The sequence below is a fragment of the Gorilla gorilla genome, chromosome 20 (assembly GCF_029281585.2).
Source record: "Gorilla gorilla gorilla isolate KB3781 chromosome 20, NHGRI_mGorGor1-v2.1_pri, whole genome shotgun sequence".
Classification (NCBI taxonomy): Eukaryota; Metazoa; Chordata; class Mammalia; order Primates; family Hominidae; genus Gorilla; species Gorilla gorilla.
In genome coordinates this window covers 26,034,076-26,054,185 of record NC_073244.2, presented here as the reverse complement: position 1 = coordinate 26,054,185, position 20,110 = coordinate 26,034,076, and the positions used below count along the sequence as shown (strand labels likewise).

The 20,110-nt window shown below is 47.7% G+C and overlaps 1 protein-coding gene and 1 pseudogene across 1 annotated transcript in view; both read left to right on the top strand.

The window, feature by feature from the left end:
* PBX4 (PBX homeobox 4) overlaps positions 1-20,110 on the top strand; it is a 56,352-nt gene that overhangs the window by 12,034 nt on the left and 24,208 nt on the right. The window contains exon 2 of the mRNA XM_031004681.3: positions 6,529-6,602. Coding sequence (XP_030860541.1) covers positions 6,529-6,602 — 74 coding nt within the window. The remainder of the gene's footprint in view (positions 1-6,528; positions 6,603-20,110) is intronic.
* Positions 16,426-18,373, top strand: LOC129528940 (PHD finger-like domain-containing protein 5A; annotated as a pseudogene).

Genomic DNA, 20,110 nt, shown 5'->3' with positions numbered 1-20,110 from the left:
GCACCAACCCCATTTTTCTCCTGACGGTCCCCATTCTCTGGCTTCCAGTCTATCTCATTATCAACTCTCTATTGCTTTATAAGAAATCACCGCAAGCCTAGCAGCTTAAAACAGCAGATATTTATTATCTCACAGTTTCCTTGGGTCAGGATTCTGGGCATAGCTTAGCTGGGTCCTCTGCTTAGGGTCTCACAGGGCTGCAGTCAAGGTGTTGGCTGGGCTATGTTCCTATCCAGAGCATGGGGTTCTCTCCCAATGTCGCATGGTTGATGGAAGGATTCACTTCCTGCAGTTGAAGCACAAAGGTCCCTGCTTTCTTCCTGGCTGTCAGTTGAGGCTGCTCTCAGCTTTAGAGGCTGCCTGCAGTTCCTGCCACCAGCTGTCATGACATGGCAGCTGGTGCCAGTGGGTGACTCTCTAGTCATCTAAGGTGGAGTCTTAGATAACAACATAACCATGGCAGAGATGATACCATCACCTTTGGCACATTGCAAGTCACAGGTACTTCCTGAACTCAAGGAAAAAGGATTATATAAGGACATGACTCACTGGGGGTTACCTTAGGGTGTGTCTGCCAAGTAAGTGATTTCATCCCCTTGGGGAAGGTCTCACTAGTCAGTCCCCTTTTCCTCACTGATTTGCAGCAGCTGCTTGATCACTGCTAGCTCAAAGACATGCTCAAAGCTTGGGAACTTGTTTTCTTTTCATAGTAAGCCACAGAAACTATGAAATTACTTTGTATGCATTAAAAAGTGCTTTCTACTGTATCTAAAGTAAAATATTTTATAAGGAGAAAACTGGTAAAAAAAAAAAAATCCTAGAGCCTTTACAGAAGCAGAAGAGCCAACTTCATTTTCTTTCCTCTTATTGTTAAAATTAAGTTTCCAGGCCAGAAACAGGGGCTCACGCCTGTAATCCTAACACTTTGTGAGGCCAAAGTGGGAGGATTACTTGAGCCCAAGAGTTTGAGACCAGTCTGGACAACATAGGGAGAACCCGTCTCTGTTTTATTTATTTATTTATTTATTTATTTATTTATTTATTCATTCATGAGACAGGGTCTCACTCTGTCACCCAGGCTGGAGTACAGTGGTGTGATCACAGCTCACTGCAGCCTTGATCTCCTGAGTTCAAGCGATCCTCCCACCTCAGCCTCCTTAGTAGCTGGGACTACAGGCATGTGCCACCAAACCCAGATAATATACTGTTTGTATTATTATTATTGTTGTTGTTGTTGTTGTTATTATTATTATTATTATTATTATTATTATTATTTTGAGACAGAGTCTTGTTCTGTCACCAGGCTGGAGTGCTGTGGCGTGATCTCAGCTCACTGTAGCCTCCACCTCCCAGGCTCAAGTGATTCTCCTGCCTCAGCCTCCTGAGTAGCTGGGACTACAGGTGTGCGCCACCATGCCCAGCTGAATTTTTTATTTTTAGTAGAGACGGGGTTTCACCACGTTGGCCAGGATGGTCTCGATCTTTTGGCCTCGTGATCCACCTTCCTTGGCTTCTCAAAGTGCTGGGATTCCAGGCGTGAGCCACTGTGTCTGACAGTTTTTTGTATTTCTTATAGAGCTGGGGTTTCACCATGTTCCCCAGGTTTCTTCTATTTTTATATTAAAATATATTTTTTTAAAGAGAAAAAGTTAAATTTCCAGAAGATGAGCTATAATCAGAGTCCATTTAAATTAATGTTAATACCGCTTCTATGGAAAGAAAATGTTTAATATTTTAAGCTGAATATCTCGTGTGATCAATGACTGTATACCTTATAAGAAAGACTAACATGGCCGGGCATGGTGGCTCACACCTGTAATCCCAGCACTTTGGGAGGCCGAGGCAAGTGAATCACGAGGTCAGGAGATCGAGACCATCCTGGCTAACACCATGAAACCCTGTCTATACTAAAAATATAAAAAATTAGCTGAGTGTGGTGGCACGCGCCTATAGTTCCAGCTACTCAGGAGGCTGAGGCAGGAGAATCACTTGAACCTGGGAGGTGGAGGTTGCAGTAAGCCAAGATCGCGCTACTGCACTCCAGCCTGGGTGACAGAGTGAGACTCCGTCTCAAAAAATAAAAATAAAAAATAAAGAAAGACTAATGTTCAGGTTTAGATTTTTGGAAGTTCATATGTCGTCTCATCCCCCATAAACATTTTATATTTGAAGTTCAGAGACAAAGATCTTAGTTCTGCACCCCAGTTGTATTCCTTTTTTTTTTTTTTTTTTTTTTTTGAGATGGAATCTTGCTCTGTTGCCCAGACGGGAGTGCAGTGATGTGATCTTGTCTCGCTGCAACCTCCACCTCCTGAGTTTAAGTGATTCTTGTGCCTCAGCAAGTAGTTGGGATTACAGGTGTACACCACCATGCCCATCAAATTTTTGGCATTTTTGGGAGAGACAGGATTTTGCCATGTTGGCCAGGCTGGTCTCAAACTCCTGACCTCAAGTGATCCCCCCATCTCAGCCTCCCAAAGTGCTGGGATTACAGGCATGAGCCACCATGCCCGACCTCTCATGGTGTTAATCAAATCTGATTTCTGTTGTGAAGTTATTGATTTTCAGATACATTATTCAGCTGTGGCTTTTAATAATGGATCTTTTAATAATGGATGCTTGGATGACAGAGTTATAGGATTTAAAATCATCATAATAGTAAATGTTAATAGCATAGTACTCATCAAAGTTGTTCACAGAAGTTCTGCTACATGCACATACCAGCTACCCTATTCTTTTTTTTTTTTTTGAGATGGAGTCTCGCTCGCTGGGATGCAGTGGCGTGTTCTCGGCTCACTGCAACCTCCACCCCCTGGGTTCAAGCAATTAAATTATCCTGCCTCATCCTCCTGAGTAGCTGGGATTACAGGCACATGCCATCATGCCCGGCTAATTTTTGTATTTTTAGCAGAGACATTGTCTCACTATGTTGGCCAGGCTGGTCTCGAACTCCTGACTTCAAGTGATCTGCCCACATCAGTCTCCCAAAGTACTGGGATTACAGGCGTGAGCCACTGCGCCTGGCCAGTTACTCTATCCTTGCATTATCAAATTCTCTCTCTAGACTGGCTTTTTGGCATATAAACATGTGCTAGTACCTCCTATCTTTAAGAACAGTCAAAGACAACAGGCTGGGCGCCGTGGCTCATGCCTATAAGCCTGGCACTTTGGGAGGCTGAGGCTGGTGGATCACTTGAAGCCAGGAATTCAAGACCAGCCTGACCAACATGCCAAAACCCCGTCTCTACTAAAAATACAAAAATTAGCTGTGTGTAGTGGTGGGCACCTGTAATGCCAGCTACTCTGGAGGCCACAGGAGAATCACCTGAACCCATGAGGTGGAGGTTGCAGTGAGCCATGATTGCACCACTGCACTCCAGCCTGAGCAATAGAGTAAGACTCTGTCTCAAAAAGAAAAAAAAGAAAAAAAGAAAAAAAACCCCTTTGACTTACCCTTTGGCCTTGCTTTGTACCCAGGATTTGTTTTAATCAGGTATGGTAAGATGACACACATGGAGACAACTGCCCTGTTGAAAGGGGAGTTTATTACTTACAGCTCCAGAGGAGGGGGCACACCATGCCAGGCAGGGCCACATGGGGAAGCACCTGGGTCAGTGGGTGACAGTGGAGGGAGGGAAAGCACGGCCCAGAACTTTTATAGTGATTTCCTCAGGAAGGAATGGGTATGGCATGGCATGGCAGGCAAGTTTGAGCAAGCTTAGGTTAGATAGTTTAAATAATTTTGGCAGGCTCTGTGCTAGAGGAGTGGTCTCTAGTTGGTCAGTACCTGGCCCTGGGGTGATTTAGGGCTGGGAAATTATTGGCTTTGTGTGTGAGCATTAAATGAAGAAGATGATTGGGAATGTGGACTTTTGATTGGTTGATTTGCATATGAATGGCATGTTCTTTGGCAAGTTGTTTGCTGTCTGTAGTAATAAGCTAGCCCTGGGAAGGGCAGTCACTCCAAGCCCCACAATGTCAAAGCAAGATAAAAAAAAAACATAATTAATAGTCCAGGCTCATGCCTATAATCCCAATACTTTGAGGGGGCAAGGTGGGGGGATCTCTTGAGTCTAGGAGTTCAAGAACAGCCTGGGCAATATAGTGAGACTTCTGCTCTGCAAAAACATTTTTTAAAAATTAGCCAGGCATGGTAGCACCACCCGTAGTCCCAGCTACTCAGGAGCTGAGGTGGGAGGATTGCTTGAGTTCGGGCACAGCATGGCCACTGCAGTCCAGCCTGGGCAACAGAGTAAGACCCTGTCTCAAAAAGAAAAAGAAAAAAACATAATTAACACACACCCTGTCTTTTAGCACCTGTTATGTTTGTTCGATCTCCCTTATGATAAACATCAAAGACTTTGTGATTGCTGCTTCCGCTTCCTCCTCACCTCCACATTCTCTCCCAACCTTGTTCCCTCTCCGCTGAGTCACCTATGACCTTCATGTTGCTAAATCCGAATTATCTTTATTCATTTATTTATTCATTTATTAGAGACAGGTTCTTGCTATGTTGCCCAGACTGGTCCTCCCACCTCAGCCTCCCATAGTGCTGGGATTACAGGCGTGAGCTACCGTGCCCAGCCTCAGATTCTCTCCTGGGTTCTTATTCTGCTTAATCTCTCAGCAGCATTTCTCACAGATTACTCTTCTCTCCATGAAATTCTTCTCTTGGCTGAGCGCAGCCTGGGCAACATAACGAGACCCTGTCTCTACAACAAATACAGAATTTAGCCAGGTGTGTTGGTGCGTGCCTCTTGTCCCAGCTCATTGTCTCTCTATGTTGCCCAGGCTGGTCTCAAACTCCTGAGCTCCAGCGATCTGCCTGCCTCGGCCTCCCAAAATGCTAGAATTACAGGCATGAGCCACCGATTTTACATTTTGGTAGGTCAGAAAGCACACATGGGCACAGTGGGCTAAAATCAAGGTGTTGCCCAGTGAGCCCATGGGCTGGTTCCTTGCCTTTTCCAGCCTGTTGAGGCCACCTGCATTCCTTGCTCATGGTCCCTTCCTCCATGATCAAGGCCAGCAACATAGTATCTCTTCAACCCTTACATCATCATGACTTTCTCTGCCCACATCTGGGAAAGGTTCTCTACCTTTAAGGGTCATGTGATGACAGTAGGCCCCCCCAGATAATCCGGGTTAATCTCTCCATCTCAAGGTCCTTAAACTTAATTACATTGGCAGAATTATTTTTCCCATTTTTTGTAAAGTACCATATTTAGGGTTCTGAGGATAAGCATGTGGACCCTTTTGGGAGCCATTATCCTGCCAACCATAGTTCCCATCCCAAGCAAGCAAAAGCCAGAGTTGTCCCCATGACTTTCAAGGTCCTTAGAGTCAATCTCCACTGGCCAGTCTAACTTCTCATAGCTCTCTCCCTCACCCCTAACACTCAGCAGCCTGGTCTCAAACAGCCAGTACTGAACCCAGTGTGTTCTCACAGGGCCTTTGTGCTTGGCTGTTTCTTCTGCCTAAACCATACCTCTCTCCAGTCCTTTTCTTGGTTGATTTCTCCTTCTCATTCTGATCTCAGCTTTGATGTCACCTCAGAGACATGGAAATTCCAAAAAGCCTTCTAACCATCACTGTCATGTGACCCCAGTCGCCCCAGAGCAACTGCCACGGCTGATGGGTTTCTTGTTGGTGTGTATTTTTGGTGTCTCACTCCCTCCCTCTTAACTGCCACATGTGTAAAAACCTTACCTGTCTGTGTCTCTGATGCCAGAATGGTGTGTGGCACATAGTAGGTACTCAGTAAACACCTGCCAAGTGACACTGGAAGAGGATGATTGGTGCTTCTGCTTATGCACCAGGATACACCACTGCAGGACCATAGCGTGAACACAGATTTCAAGTCGTTGGACCTTGATATTTCATAGTTCTTTTTTTTTCTTTCTTTTTTTTTTTTTTTTTTTGAGATGGAGTCTCTCTCTGTCGCCCAGGCTGGAGTTCACTGGTGCGATCTCAGCTCACTGCAACCTCTGCCTCCCGGGTCTAAGCAATTCTCCTGCCTCAGCCTCCTGAGTAACTGGGATTACAGGTGGGCACCACCACGCCCAACTAATTTTTGTATTTTTAGTAGAGACAGGGTTTCACCATGCTGGCCAGGCTGGTCTCGAACTCCTGACCTCAGGCAATCCGCCCGCCTTGGCCTCCCAAAGTTCTGGGATTATAGGCGTGAGCCACTGTGCCTGGCCAAGTTTTGTATTTTTAATAGAGATAGGGTTTCACCATGCTGGCCAGGCTGGTCTCAAACTCCTGACCTCAAGTGATCCACCTGCCTCGACCTCCCAAAGTGCTGGGATTACAGGCGTGAGCCACCACGGCTGGCCTTTATATTGATTTTGTGCAAATCAAATTCACATGAAATATGATTGTACTGCATTTTCATAAGGCGACTTATCTACAGTCAGAGTGGCAGATCTCGTTTGGTTTGATTTCTCAATATGGAAGATCTTTACTCTTGGGGACAAGATGATGACTATTCTTTTCTCACACCCTCCTCTGTCACCTCCCTTTCAGAAAGCATGCTCTGAATTGCCATCGGATGAAGCCTGCTCTGTTCAGCGTGCTCTGTGAGATCAAGGAAAAGACAGGTAGGCTGTTTAGAAGACACTTTCTGGCCGAGCGTGGTGGCTCATGCCTGTAATCCCAGCACATTGGGAGGCGGAGGCGGGCAGATCACCTGAGGCTGGATTCCAGACCAGCCTGACCAACATGGAGAAACCCTGTCTCTATTAAAAATACAAAAATTAGCCAGGCGTGGTGACGCATGCCTGTAATCCCAGCTACTCGGGGGGCTAAGGTAGGAGAATCGCTTGAACCTGGGAGGCGGAGGTTGCGGTGAGCCAAGATCGCGCCATTGCACTCCAGCCTGGGCAGCAAGAGTGTGCGGTGAGCCAAGATCACACCATTGCACTCCAGCCTGGGCAACAAGAGTGAAATTCTGTCTCAAAAAACAAAAAAAAAAAAAAGGCACTTCCTGTGTGTGACTAGAGCTGCGGCAGCACACCTCTGATCTTGTCTCAGCCCTTATGTGCATGGTGGGCCGTTTTGCACATCCCTTCTGTCTCGCAGAAGACGGCTAGGATGTTTTCTTTCTGCCTTATCATTGCCCTGGTTTCCAGTATGCACACTGATTTATTTTGTAGTTTATAACTGAGAAATACTGTTGCAAATCAGTAACAAGCAGCTGCATTCTAGGTCGAAGACCTAAGAGGTGCTTAGCATTCAGTCATATAGAAAAAGGAAAAATGACAGACTTAGGGAAATTGAATAAGAACAGTTTTGTCGGCTGGGCACAGTGGCTCATACCTGTAGTCCCAGTACTTTGGGAGGCCGAGGCAGGTGGATCACAAGGTCAGGTGTTCAAGACCAGCCTGGCCAAGATGGTGAAACCCCATCTCTACTAAAAATACAAAATTAGCCAGGCATGGTGGCACATGCCTGTAATCCCAGCTACTTGGGAGGCTGAGGCAGGAGAATCACTTGAACCCAGGAGGTAGAGGTTGCAGTGAGCCGAGATCGCGCCATTGTACTCCAGCCTGGGCAAGAAGAGTAAGACTCCGTCTCAAAAAAAAAAAAAAAAAAAAAAAAGGAAAGAAAAGAAAAAGAAAAGTTGAAAAAAATAGTACAGAGAGTTCTCATATCTCCTTCTCCGGGCTTCCTGTCTCATCAACACCTTCAGAGCCATAGTACAAATATGGAAACCAGGAAATTACGCTGAGTACAATGATCTTTAACTGAACTACAGACCTCATTTGGAGTTCCCCAGTTTTTGCCCTGATGCCCTTTTCTGCCCTGAATCCCACGTTGTATTTAGTCATCATGTCTCTTTGGTCTCCTGTGATCTGTGACCTTGTCATCCATGAATGATGCTGACCATTTTAAGAAGTGCTCAGTCATTTTGTAGAACATCCCTCAGTGCGGCTTGTCTGAGGTTTCCTCTAGATTGGACTGAAGTTGTGCGTCTGTGGCCAGAGTCCCACAGAGGCGATGTGTGTGTCCTGAGCACATTGTGTCAGGGAAAACATGCTGTCAATATGTCCTGTCACTGCTACCATTGACCTTGATCACTTGGTCAAGGTTAATAACAATTTGAAAGTAGCTTATAAGTGGGGCCACCAAATAAGATGAAGATATTTAAACCAAGGGTCATCTGCACAACGTGTCACTTGATTTCTTAGAATGAGTTGGTCTCTTGAGGTCAATTATTTGAATTTTGTGTGTCACTTTGGAGCGTAGCACTTCATATTTGCTGAGGCTTGTGGAAAGTGTGTGTATATGTTGTACAAAAGTGTGTTTCTTTCTGAACACTGTTTTGGTGCAAGATTGATGTGTAGTTGACATATATAGTAGTTGAGAACAGTAAGAGGGTCTGAATTCTGCCTCCACCTCTGGCTGCATGACCCTGGTCCTTGGCTGAACCTTTCTCTGTTCCTGGTCCTCCTCTGATTTGGGGGGCAATAATAATACTTAGCTCATGGTTACTGAGGACTGTTGAGGGCTGTGTGAATTCATATATGTAAGGCTGTGAGCATGGTGCCCAGCCTTCAGAAGAGATCTGGTGACTAAAGGAGAAATTCAAGTTTAAATCTACATTTAAGTTTCGCCTAAATGCTATGAGGACATGATGTCCCTAACCCTCCCCAGTGTAAATTTATTTTTATTTTTATTTTTTGGAGATGGAGTTTCACTCTTATTGCCCAGGCTGGAGTGCAATGGCACAATCTTGGCTCACTGCAATCTCTGCTTTCCGGGTTCAAGCGATTCTCCTGCCTCAGCCTCTGAGTAGCCGGGATTACAGGCGCCTGCCACCACACCCAGCTAATTTTTTGTATTTTTTATTAAAGATGGGGTTTCACCATGTTGGCCAGGCTGGTCTTGAACTCCTGACCTCAGGTGATCCGCCTGCCTGTCTGCCTCCCAAAGTGCTGGGATTACAGGCGTGAGCCACCACACCTGGCCTTTTTTTTTTTTTTTTTTTTTTGGAGACAGGGTCTCACTCTGTCACCCAGGCTGGAGGGCAGTGACATAATCTTGGCTCACTTCAGCCTCCTGGGTGGGTGATCCTCCCACCCCATCCTCCCAAGTAGCTGGGACTACAGGCGCGAGCCACGTTGCCCAGCTAATTTTTGTGTTTTTTGTAGAGAGAGGGTTTTGTCATGTTGCCCAGGCTGGTCTCAAACTCCTGGCCTCCCAAAATGCTGGGATTACGTGTGTGAGCCACTGTGCTCAACCAGGCTCATATTCTGTTCTGCCTCTGCCTGCTTCACCCAGTTCTCTAAGGAGCCCTGATTCCTTTCAGAGTAAATCTTGGCCTTTGATGTGCTCATTGCTGTTGGGGTGTTGCTGCTCTTGGACACTCTTAGGACACAGAGCTAATGAATATTTGTGGGTTATTACAGATGCGTGTGTACACACACACACGTGCGCACACATTCACATCTGTTTTCCTATGTCTTTATATATTAAAAACCATGAGTTTGTTATGATATCTTTATTTTTGTTTATTTATTTATTTATTCTCTCTGTTGCCCAGCCTGGAGTGCAGTGGTGCAATCTCAGCCTCCCAGGTTCAAGCATTTCTCCTGCCTCAGCCTCTGAGTAGCTGGGATTATGGTGTGCACCACCACGCCTGGCTAATTTTGTATTTTTAGTAGAGACAGGGTTTCATCATGTTGGCCAGACTCGTCTCAAACTCCTGACCTCAAGTGACCTGCCCGCCTCAGCCTCCCAAAGTGCTGGGATTAGAGATGTGAGCCACCACACCCAGCTTATTTTTATTTTTGAGACAGGGTCTCACTCTGTCACCAGGCTGGAATGCAGTGGTGAAGTCACAGCTCATTGCAGCCTCAACCTCCTGGGCTCAAGCAATCCTCCCACCTTGGCCTCCCAAAGTGCTGGGATTACATGCATGAGCCACTGTACCTGGCCCACTCCAATATCTTTAATTCTAGTTCACCACAGGGTTCCCACTATTTTTCTCTCTTCCCAGGTTTGTGACTCCTTCCTCCAACAGTGAGAGCCTGCTCCTGTTGTCCTCAGTACTTTTGCTTGTGTAATCAATCTCCCACCTCCTTCACCCCCAAGTATACTTAATCCCCCAGCCAAGCAGACCCCTCCGTGTCCCCACCCCCCAGCAGACTGCTGCTGCTGACAGCCCCCACATGATATGCCCCCTGTTGGTCTCCAACACCCAGTGCCAGGTCATCCTCCCGACGGGGCCAGATGCTGGGCTGTGATGCCCCTGGCTTCCTGCCCACCTCATATGCCTCTCATGGGTATGTAAATATCTGATGACCTGTCTTATCTGTTCCTTATTTAAATTGTGGGGAGCAGATGCCATGGAAATGGAAACACAAAGGTTAGGCTTTCCTGGGGAACCAGACACACAAGTTTCTTGTTAGCGGTGAACTGGTTTTAAGCAAATTTGCCCTCAACTCCCTGGCAGCACTCCCTGATGGTGCTTCAGCATTCGTGTGGTAAGCTGGACAAGCGGGGGCCCTGTACCCGAATGAGCCCCAAGTACTGCAGGCTGAGGGAAACCGCTCAGAAGGACACAGCCAGTGTGTATCCACCCCCTGGAGACACTGGCTGTGGTCACGTGTTTCTTAGTAGTGTGGAATTGTGTAATGTTGGTCCCTTTCACTTTTCACCTAATAAAAATAAGCCAGTGTCAGGACCACTTGCTGAGGCATGTGTACCACTAGGCACAGGCAGCCCAAGTTGTCCCTTGCTCACCCCTGACCCTGACCCCAGGAAGCAGCCTTTGGGGGCTCCCCACTGCCCACAGCGGGTGTTTAGCAATGCAACATCTGGAATTTAGTAATAATAAAAAACTATTTTAAAAAGTACTTTTTTAAGGCTGGGTGCGGTGGCTCACGCTTGTAATCCCAGCACTTTGGGAGGCCGAGGCAGTTGGACCACCTGAGATCAGGAGTTCGAGACCAGCCTGACCAACATGGTGAAACCCCGTCTCTACTAAAAATACAAAAATTAGCTGGGCGTGGTGGCATGCGCCTGTAATCCCAGTTACTCAGGAGGCTGAGGCAGGAGTATCACTTGAACCCAGGAGGCAGAGGTTGCAGTGAGACGACATTGCGCCACTGCACTCCAGCCTGGGTGACAGAGTGAGACCCTGTCTAAAAAAAAAAGTACTTTAATCAACTGTAGTCTCAGGAAGCTGTCATTCTTGACCTTCCTACCAGTGAGCTGCTGGGGCTGAACGAGAAACCAATTTTTGAGAGTGTGGGTGTTCAGCCTGGGCATGCCTCTTCATAATTCCATCTGCCCCTGTGTGGATGTTACTGCATGAGTCTGTTAGTCTCAAATTCAGCAGTTTCAGGAGGGAGAACAAGAGTTGATACCAACTGTTGCCAGTGCAGCTGAGATGTCTGTCCATTTCAACCCCTGGTGTCGCCCCACCTCCCTACCCCCATCTGCCTAGGCTTTGAGGGCCATGCTCAGGACTTTTTTTTTTTTTTTTTAGACAGAGTTTCACTCTTGTTGCCTAGGCTGGAGTGCAATGGCGCAATCTCGGCTCACTGCCTCCCAGGTTCAAGCAATTTTCCTGCCTCAGCCTCCCGAGTAGCTGGGATTACAGGCATCTGCCACCACACCCGGCTAATTTTTTGTATTTAGTGGAGACAGGGTTTCACCCTGTTGGTCAGGCTGGTCTTGAACTCCTGACCTCAGGTGATCCGCCCACCTCAGCCTCCCAAAGTGCTGGGATTACAGCCATGCGCCACCATGCCCGGCGACGTTTTTAATTTTTTAATTTTTTTTTTTTTTTTTTTTTTTTTAATTAAGACACAGAGTCTCACTGTGTTGCCCAGACTGGCTTCAAACTCCTGGGCTCAAGTGATCCTCACACCTCAGCTTCCGCACACACCACCATGTCTAGGGGTCGCTGAGGACTATTTTTGGGGGGATGAGGTCTTAGTATGTTGCCCAGGTTGGCCTTGAACTCCTGAGCTCAAGTGATCCTCCTGCCTCAGCCTCCCAAGGTGTGGGGTTACAGGCAGGCGCCACTGTGCCTGGCCACTCAGGACTTTTGATTCCTCCAAGCTGAGTCCCAAGGCCGCTGCAGGGCTCAGAGCACAGGCCACCTGGGCATTTCCTTGGAAGCTAATGCTTTCTTCCCACTGACTGGCTCAAACATCTGGGTACAGGGTATGTTTTGGGGTACAGTAGGACAGGGATGAGACAGCAACTGCTCCTCCCTGAAATGCACAAGCCTGGAGCTGAGGGATGCCTGTTCCTGAGTGTCACCTGGAGTGTCCAGGTATCTTTTTACATCAGGAAGTGCAGTCAGTGAGTGCTGTGGGTCCCACCTGTGGGCCACCGGCCTTGATGTCAGGAACACCTCAGCCTTCTAGTCTCGGAGACAAGCCAGCCAGCCAGTGGCAGGAAAGTAAACAGGATTTCGATTCTGCTCCATCTGTCCCCATCCCGTGACTAGGAATGGCCAAGTCTCAGCCCAGAGGAAACTGTTCATGGTCCTGATCCTGCACCCTGTGGTACCCACGGGCCGCCTCTTGAAGGGCAATCCCATGAGCCGGGGTCCTGGCGTGCTTCTCGATTTAACCCACAGTTCTCACATTGCCCTCTGGCTGAAGTCTGCAGCAGGCCTTATGGTAAAGACCAAACTTCCACAGAGCATTTAAAGCCTGGTGGGGCAGGACATGGTGGCTCACACCTATAATCCCAGTACTTTGGAATCGCTTGAGCCCAAGAGTATGAGACCAACCTGGGCAACACAGTAAGACCCTGTCTCTACAACAACAACAACGACAAAGATTAAGTCTGGTGGGTATTGATGGAGCCTGGGCAGGCAGCTCGGGGCTTCCTCGAGTTGTTCCCCAGAGCCCTGCACAGCCTCGGGCAGACCCTTTTCTCCTGTTTTACAGATGGGCAGTGGGAAGCTCTAAGAGACAGGGGCCTCCCCAGGGCACACCAGTCACCCACAGCCAGGCTGCAGGCCGCCCCACCCCGTACGCTGTCCTCACTCGTGAAAGGGACCCAGGGCCTGTCCCTCATGGCCGGCACTCATGGGCCCCACACATTCCACCTGTGTCATCTGAACAATGACCATTCGTGGCCAGCACAGGGTCTAGGATGCGCTATGTTCTCAGGGTCTGTCCCGGTGCCTTTCTGTTTTTGTTGATTGAAAAACTGTTTCTGGTGACTGATACATACTAACTGAAATCCCTTTCATCCAGTTCCTCTTATGAGGTTCAGAAAATTCAGTGTCTGGGGGCCTGACTTAGAACACAGGGCTTATCACTCACAGCAGCCTGAAAAGAAAGTGGTCCTCCATGTAAACCTGGCATCACAGGATGCACTGCCAGCAGTCCCTGGTGAACCCCAGGAATGGCCTGTTGGAGGTATGCAGGCAGGTCCCTCAAAGCTTGTCTCCTGGGGTCAGCTTCACCACACCACAGTGTCTGGGTGTTCCTGCCCTGCGGTGGTCTCTGAAGGCCAAGGACACCCTCAGCGTATGCATTTCCTCCCAAACCCTCCTTCCCAGAAACAGCTGTCCTCTTCGGTGTCTAGAGGAGCTGTTCTGAGAACAAAATAAACCCTGATTAGTTGCAGAGCTTTGAATTTAGCTGGGAGAACCAGATACTGGCCACAGTCCCTTTGCTGAGACCCTGGGACTACGTATGTTGCAGAATTCGAAAGCGTTGGACATAAGATGTGTCACATTGGCCAGGTACAGTGGCTCACGCCTATAATCCCAGCACTTTGGGAGGCTGAGGCAGACGGATCACCTGAGGTCAGGAGTTCGAGACCAGCCTGGCCAATATGGTGAACCACCCCCCCACCTCCCTCACCCACCCATCTCTACTAAAAATACAAAAACTAGCTGGGCATGGTGGCGGGTGCCTATAATCCTAGCTACACGGGAGGCTGAGGCAGAAGAATCACTTGAACCTGGGATGTGAGGGTTGCAGTGAGCTGAGATCACACCACTGCACCCCAGCTTGGGCGACAGAGTGAGACTCTGCCTCTAAAAAAAATAAAAATAAAAAATAAGGTTTGTCACATTGATGTTCCCAGTGAGGACTGAGGCGTGGCCTGAATTCACACAGTGGTGTTTGGCACCAGAGCAGGGACAGCCTGGCACGTTGGAATGTGTCAGGCTTTACCTCCACATGAGCATGAGTGACAGCTTGTGTGAAAAGCTTCGGATCTCAGATCTCGAGTGGGTAGGCAGCTCCGAGACGGTGTGCTGAGCCCCAGAGGCCCCTTGCAGACCCACCCGGCCATCCCATGCTGGGCCGTTCTTGAAAAGGTGTCTGCTTTGCCTTCTCCACCCTGTGACTGTGTCTCTGGGGAACAAGAAGTTTCTCAGCCAGGGCTGTTGTGCTGCAGGAACCCTTGCTGTGCTGTAGGAACGCACAGAGCCCCATTCAGAGGAGTAAATGTAAATAATGCATAACATCAGGGAATGCCTTTTTGTCTTCCTGACTAATGATTGGCCTTGCTAGTAGTTGGCAGGCATAAGCCATTCTCATTCTTTCCCTTCCTCATCAGCCGGTCGGATCTGTTGCAATTACAGAATCGGGTTCTGTAAATACAGCCAGGAAGCTGGGGTGTCATGGTGCTCATGGGGCTTTCCTGGGTCCTAGCAGTCACCCTGAGGCCTATGAGTCACCTCTCTGGAACTGAGATCCTTTTTCTAATTAGCTGTACCCTGGGGCTGAGTCCCATGTACATTTCTTTAGGGTTCTTGTGGGAGTAGACCCCGGCAGCTGGGGGACTTATTCTCCAGGTTGATTGGAGTATCCTTTCCTCCCCTCAGTCTCAGGGTAACTCACAAATTGAGCCCCTAAGTCTCATCACCTGGGTGGCTCCAGACACTCACCGCAGGGCTGTTTACATTTGAATTAATTAAAACCAAATGCAATTAACCAGTGCATTCCTCAGCCACACCAGCCACATTTCAAGTCTCAGCAGCCACACAGGGCTGGTGCCTCCTATAATAGAAAGGTCTAGAACATCCTATCATTGCCAAAGTGTCTGTTGGACAGAGAAGTGGATCATTGTATATAAATATGCAGATTAAGGAATCTGAAAACAACCTGATGTCCATGATAACTAGAAAAACAAAATGTGTGTCCAGGCGCCATGGCTCACACCTGTAATTCCAGCACTTTGGGAGGCCGAGGTGGGTGGATCATTTGAGGTCAGGGGTTCGAGACCAGCCTGGCCAACATGGTGAAACCCCGTCTCTACTAAAAATATAAAACTTAGCTGGGCGTGGTGGCATATGCCTGTAATCCCAGCTACTCGGGAGGCTGAAGCGCAAGAATCACTTGCACCTGGGAGGCAGAGGTTGCAGTGAGCGGAGATCACACCACTGTACTCCAGCCTAGGCGACAGAGCAAGACTCTCTCTCAAAAAAAAAAAAAAAAGAAAGAAAACAAAACAAAACGTGGTCCATCCATGCAATGGAGTATTATTCAGCCATAAAGAGGAATGAAGTATTGGCACAGGCTGCAACATGGGTGCACCTTGAAAACATGATGCTGGGTAGGAGAAGCCAGATGTGAAGTGTCACATCACATGCTGTGTGATTCCATCAATATGAAGAGTCCAGATCAGGCAAATCCATAGAGACAGGAAGACTCGTGGTTGTCCCGGGGCTAGGGAGGGGGCGTAGAGAGTGACTGCTCATAGAGACGGGGTATCTTTAGGGAGGATGAGAATGTTAGCTAGTGGTGGTGGTCGCACAACCTTGGAAATAAACTAAAAACCACTGAAGTATTCACTTTAAGCAGATGAATTATATGGCATGTGAATTATATCTCAATAAAGCTCACCTCAAGGATTGAGGGTCTTTGGTAGGGGCCGTATCTAAAACAGTGTGCCTGTAGCTTAAGGCCTTAGTGCACATACACATTCTTATGAATTAGCACTTCTTTGCTGCCTCTTAGGGCTTAATCACTGACGGAAACTGTCTTGTGTGCTTGCACTTTTCTGGTTTGTCTTCTGACCTCTGACTCCTTTCCTGGAAGACCAGCATCAAGAAAGCACAAGGCAGATCTGTGGTTCATCTCTGCCCTGTTGTGGGATTGACACACCGTAGATACTAGGGAGCTTCTTTTTTTCTTTTGAGATGGAGTCTCGCTCTGTCACCCAGGCTGGAGTGCAATCGTGCGATCTCGGCTCACTGCAACCTCCACTTCCCGGGTTCAAGCGGGTCTCCTGCCTCAGCCTCCCAAGTAGCTGGGATTACAGGTGCCCGCCACCATGCCCAACTAATTTTTTTATTTTTAGTAGAGATGGGATTTCACTGCGTTGGCCAGGCTGGTTTCAAACTCCTGACCTCAGGTAATCCACCCGCCTCGGCCTCCCAAAGTGCTGGGATTTACAGGCATGAGCCACCGTGCCTGACCAGAACTTTTTTTTCTTTCTTTTTCTTTGTCTTTAGTTATTTATTTATTTATTTTAGACGGAGTCTCGCTCAGTTGCCCAGACTGGAGTGCAGTGGTGCGATCTCGGCTCGCTGCAAGCTCCACCTCCCGGGTTCGGGTTCATGCCATTCTCCTGCCTCCGCCTCCTGAGTAGTTGGGACTACAGGCGCCCACCACCACACTCTGCTAATTTTTTGTATTTTTAGTAGAGACGGGGTTTCATTGTGTTAGCCAGGATGGTCTCGATCTCCTGACCTCGTGATCCGCTGGCCTCGACCTCTCAAAGTGCTGGGACTATAGGTGTGAGCCACCGCACCCAGCCTCTTTTTACGTTCTTTTTTTGAGTCAAGATCTCGCTCTGTCATGCAGGTTGGAGGCACTGGTGTGATCATAGCTCACTGCTCCCTTGAATTCCCGGGCTCAAGTGATCCTCCTGCCTCAGCCTCTGGAGTAGCTGGGACTACAAGTGGGCACCACCATGCCTGGATATTTTTTTGTGGAGATGGGATCTTGCTGTGTTGCCCAGGCTGGTCTTAAACTCTTGTCCTCAAGCAATCCTCCCTTCTCAGCCTCTAAAAGTGCTGGGATTACAGGGATGAGCCAACCTGTCCAGCTCTGGTGAACTTATTGATAGATCAGTTCCTTGGGAAATTCTTTTTAGAGTAGTCAGGGCATTGGATGGCCTAAAACTCTTTGATTCGCAGGCTGGGAATTGGTTGGTCATGGTTAGTGTGCATGTTGCTAGGCTGGTTACCTCCCTGTGTGAGACTCAGCCAAAGAGGCACCACACCTCATGGTGACTGTAGCCCAGCTCCTGAAGCTTCTAGACCTTTCCCCCATTGGCTCTCATTTGTTGTTGTTTGAAATTAGAGCATTTCTTCAGATGAAAAAATTGGGCCACACGGTGGCTCACACCTGTAATCCCAGCACTTTCGGAGGGTGAGGCGGGTAGATCACGAGGTCAGGAGTTCGAGACCAGCCTGGCCAACATGGTGAAACCCTGTCTCTACTAAAAATACAAAAATTGTGTGGTGGCCAGCTTAGTTGGGAACTATGGCTAAACATCATCCTGATTTGATCTTTTGCCGCAAGCAGGCTGGTGTTGCCATCAGATGACTGTGTGAAAAATGTGATGGCAAATGTGTTATCTGTGACTCCTATGTGCGTCCCTGCACTCTGGTGTGCATATGTGATGAGTGTAACTATGGATCTTACCGGGGCTCTGTGTGATCTGTGGAGGCCCTGGGGTCTCTGATGCCTATTATTGTAAGGAGTGCACCATCCAGGAGAAGAATAGGGATGGCTGCCTGAAGATTGTCTATTTGGGGAGCTCTAAGACCTCTTCTATGAACGCAAAAAATACGGCTTCAAGAAGAGGTGATTGGTAAGTGGCCCCTTCCTCCCCCTCCGCCCCACATCAAGCTGCTGCAGCTTTCAGAAAAGATGCCTACTATTACCAGCAGAAAGGGAGCAGAGCCCAGAGCATCACCAGGAGTGCCTGCTGGTGTACTGGCAGCTTGCCACCCCCTCCTCTCCCTTCACCCAGACATGTAGTAGGGATGTAAAAGGATTCTTCACAGAGCACTCTGGGACACTGTATTGGAGAAAAATTGATAGATTAATTAATGATTTTTCTTGAATTCGAGAAGCAAAGATCTGTTCTCCATATTGATATGTGCTCCCTCAACCAAGATCTTCTAAAAAGAAATAATATTTTAGTCTTCTGCTTGAGTAGTTGACTGTGAAACTACGCTCAGTGGAAAACATGTTCTTGCAGCAGCTCTGGTGGCAGCTGTCCTTGAGGAACCTTTGGTGTGTGGTGGGAAGCTATCAGAACAAGAAATGTAGGCATTTACTCTTTTTTTTTTTTTTTTTTTTTTAATTTGAGATGGAGTCTTGCTCTGTCACCCAGGCTGGAGTGCAATGGCTCGATCTCGGCTCACCACAACCTCTGCCTCCCGGGGTCAAGCAGTTCTCCTGCCTCAGCTGCCCAAGTAGCTGGGATTACAGGAGTCCGCCACCACGCCCGGCTAATTTTTGTATTTTTAGTAGAGATGGGGTTTCACCACGTTGGCCAGGCTGGTCTCAAACTCCCGACCTCAGGTGATCCGCCCGCCTCAGCCTTCCAAAGTGCTGGTATTACAGGCGTGAGCCACTGCTCCCGGCCTACTGTTTTAACACTTGTACTGGTGTCATGTTATTTTCATTCTGAGAAATTGGAAACCCTTTCTGTTGCTATTAATAAAGTTCATGTTTATTTTCTGGTAGTCAAAAAACAAAAACAAAACAAAAAAACGAAAATTAGCTGGGTGGGGTGGCGGGTGCCTGTAATCCCAGCTACTCGTGAGGGTGAGGCAGGAGAATCGCTTGAACCTGAGAGGCAGAGGTTGCAGTGAGCCAAGATTGTGCCACTGCACTCCAGCCTGGGCAATAGAGTGAGACTGCGTCTCAAAAAAATTAAAAAGAAAAAGAAAATTGTTTATGGTAGATAGAAGCCATCAGTGAGTGTTGTTTTTCTTTTTCTTTTTCTTTTTTTTTTTTTTGAGACGGAATCTCACTCTGTCGCCCAGGCTGGAGTGCTGTGGCGCGATCTCGGCTCACTGTAACCTCCACCTCCTGGGTTCAAACGATTCTCCTGCCTCAGCCTCCTGAGTAGCTGGGACTACAGGGGCATGCCACCACACCTGGCTAATTTTTTGTATTTTTAGTAGAGATGGGGTTTTACCGTGTTAGCCATGATAATCCCGATCTCCTGACTTCGTGGCCTCCCAAAGTGCTGGGATTACAGGCAGGAGCCATCATGCCCGGCCAAGTGCTGTTTTTCTTAGCTATGGCTCTTAAATGTTTGCAACTCCTCACAGGGGCTTGTTTTTCCAGATGTGCTGCCTGGCACATCTGGAAAAATATATATTACAGCACTATATATTACAGTGTTTTGCTGTCTTCCTTTTGCCCTGTTACCACATGCAAGGACAGTAGCACAGAAAAACAAGCCTAAACCGCATATCATTTTTACTCAGCATTAGCAGCTCATATAATTGTTTGTTTATTTTTTGAGACAGGGTCTTGCTCTGTCTCAAAGAGACAGTCTGGAGTACAGTGGCATGATCATGGCTCAATGCATTCTTGACTTCCCAGGTTCAGGTGATCCTCCCACCTCAGCCTCTCAAGTAGCTGAGACTACAGATACAAGCCACCATATCCGGCTAATTTTTGTACTTTTTATAGATGGGGGTCTTGCTGTGTTGCCCAGGCTGGTCTGGAACTCCTGGGCTTAAGTGATCCTCCCGTCTCAGCCCCTCAAAGTGCTAGGATTACAGGCATAAGCCACCACATGCTCAGCCTATTTATTTTTTAAATGTACAGAACAGTAGGCATTTTTTTAAAAATCACATACTAGTTTATTTCAGAACTGCAGTGTTTTAATTAACAAACATGTAAACATATGGAAATGAAATTAATTTGCATATTTGATTGTGGTTCCAGCATCTTCATTTCTCACGCGTCCGTGTGAAGAGACCACCAAACAGGCTTTCTGTGAGCAACATGGCTGTTTATTTCACCTGGGTGCAGGTGGGCTGAGTCCAAAAAGAGAGTCAGCAAAGGGTGGTGGGATTATCATTAGTTCTTATAGGTTTTGGGATAGGCGGTGAAGTTAGGAGTAATGTTTTTTTTGGGCA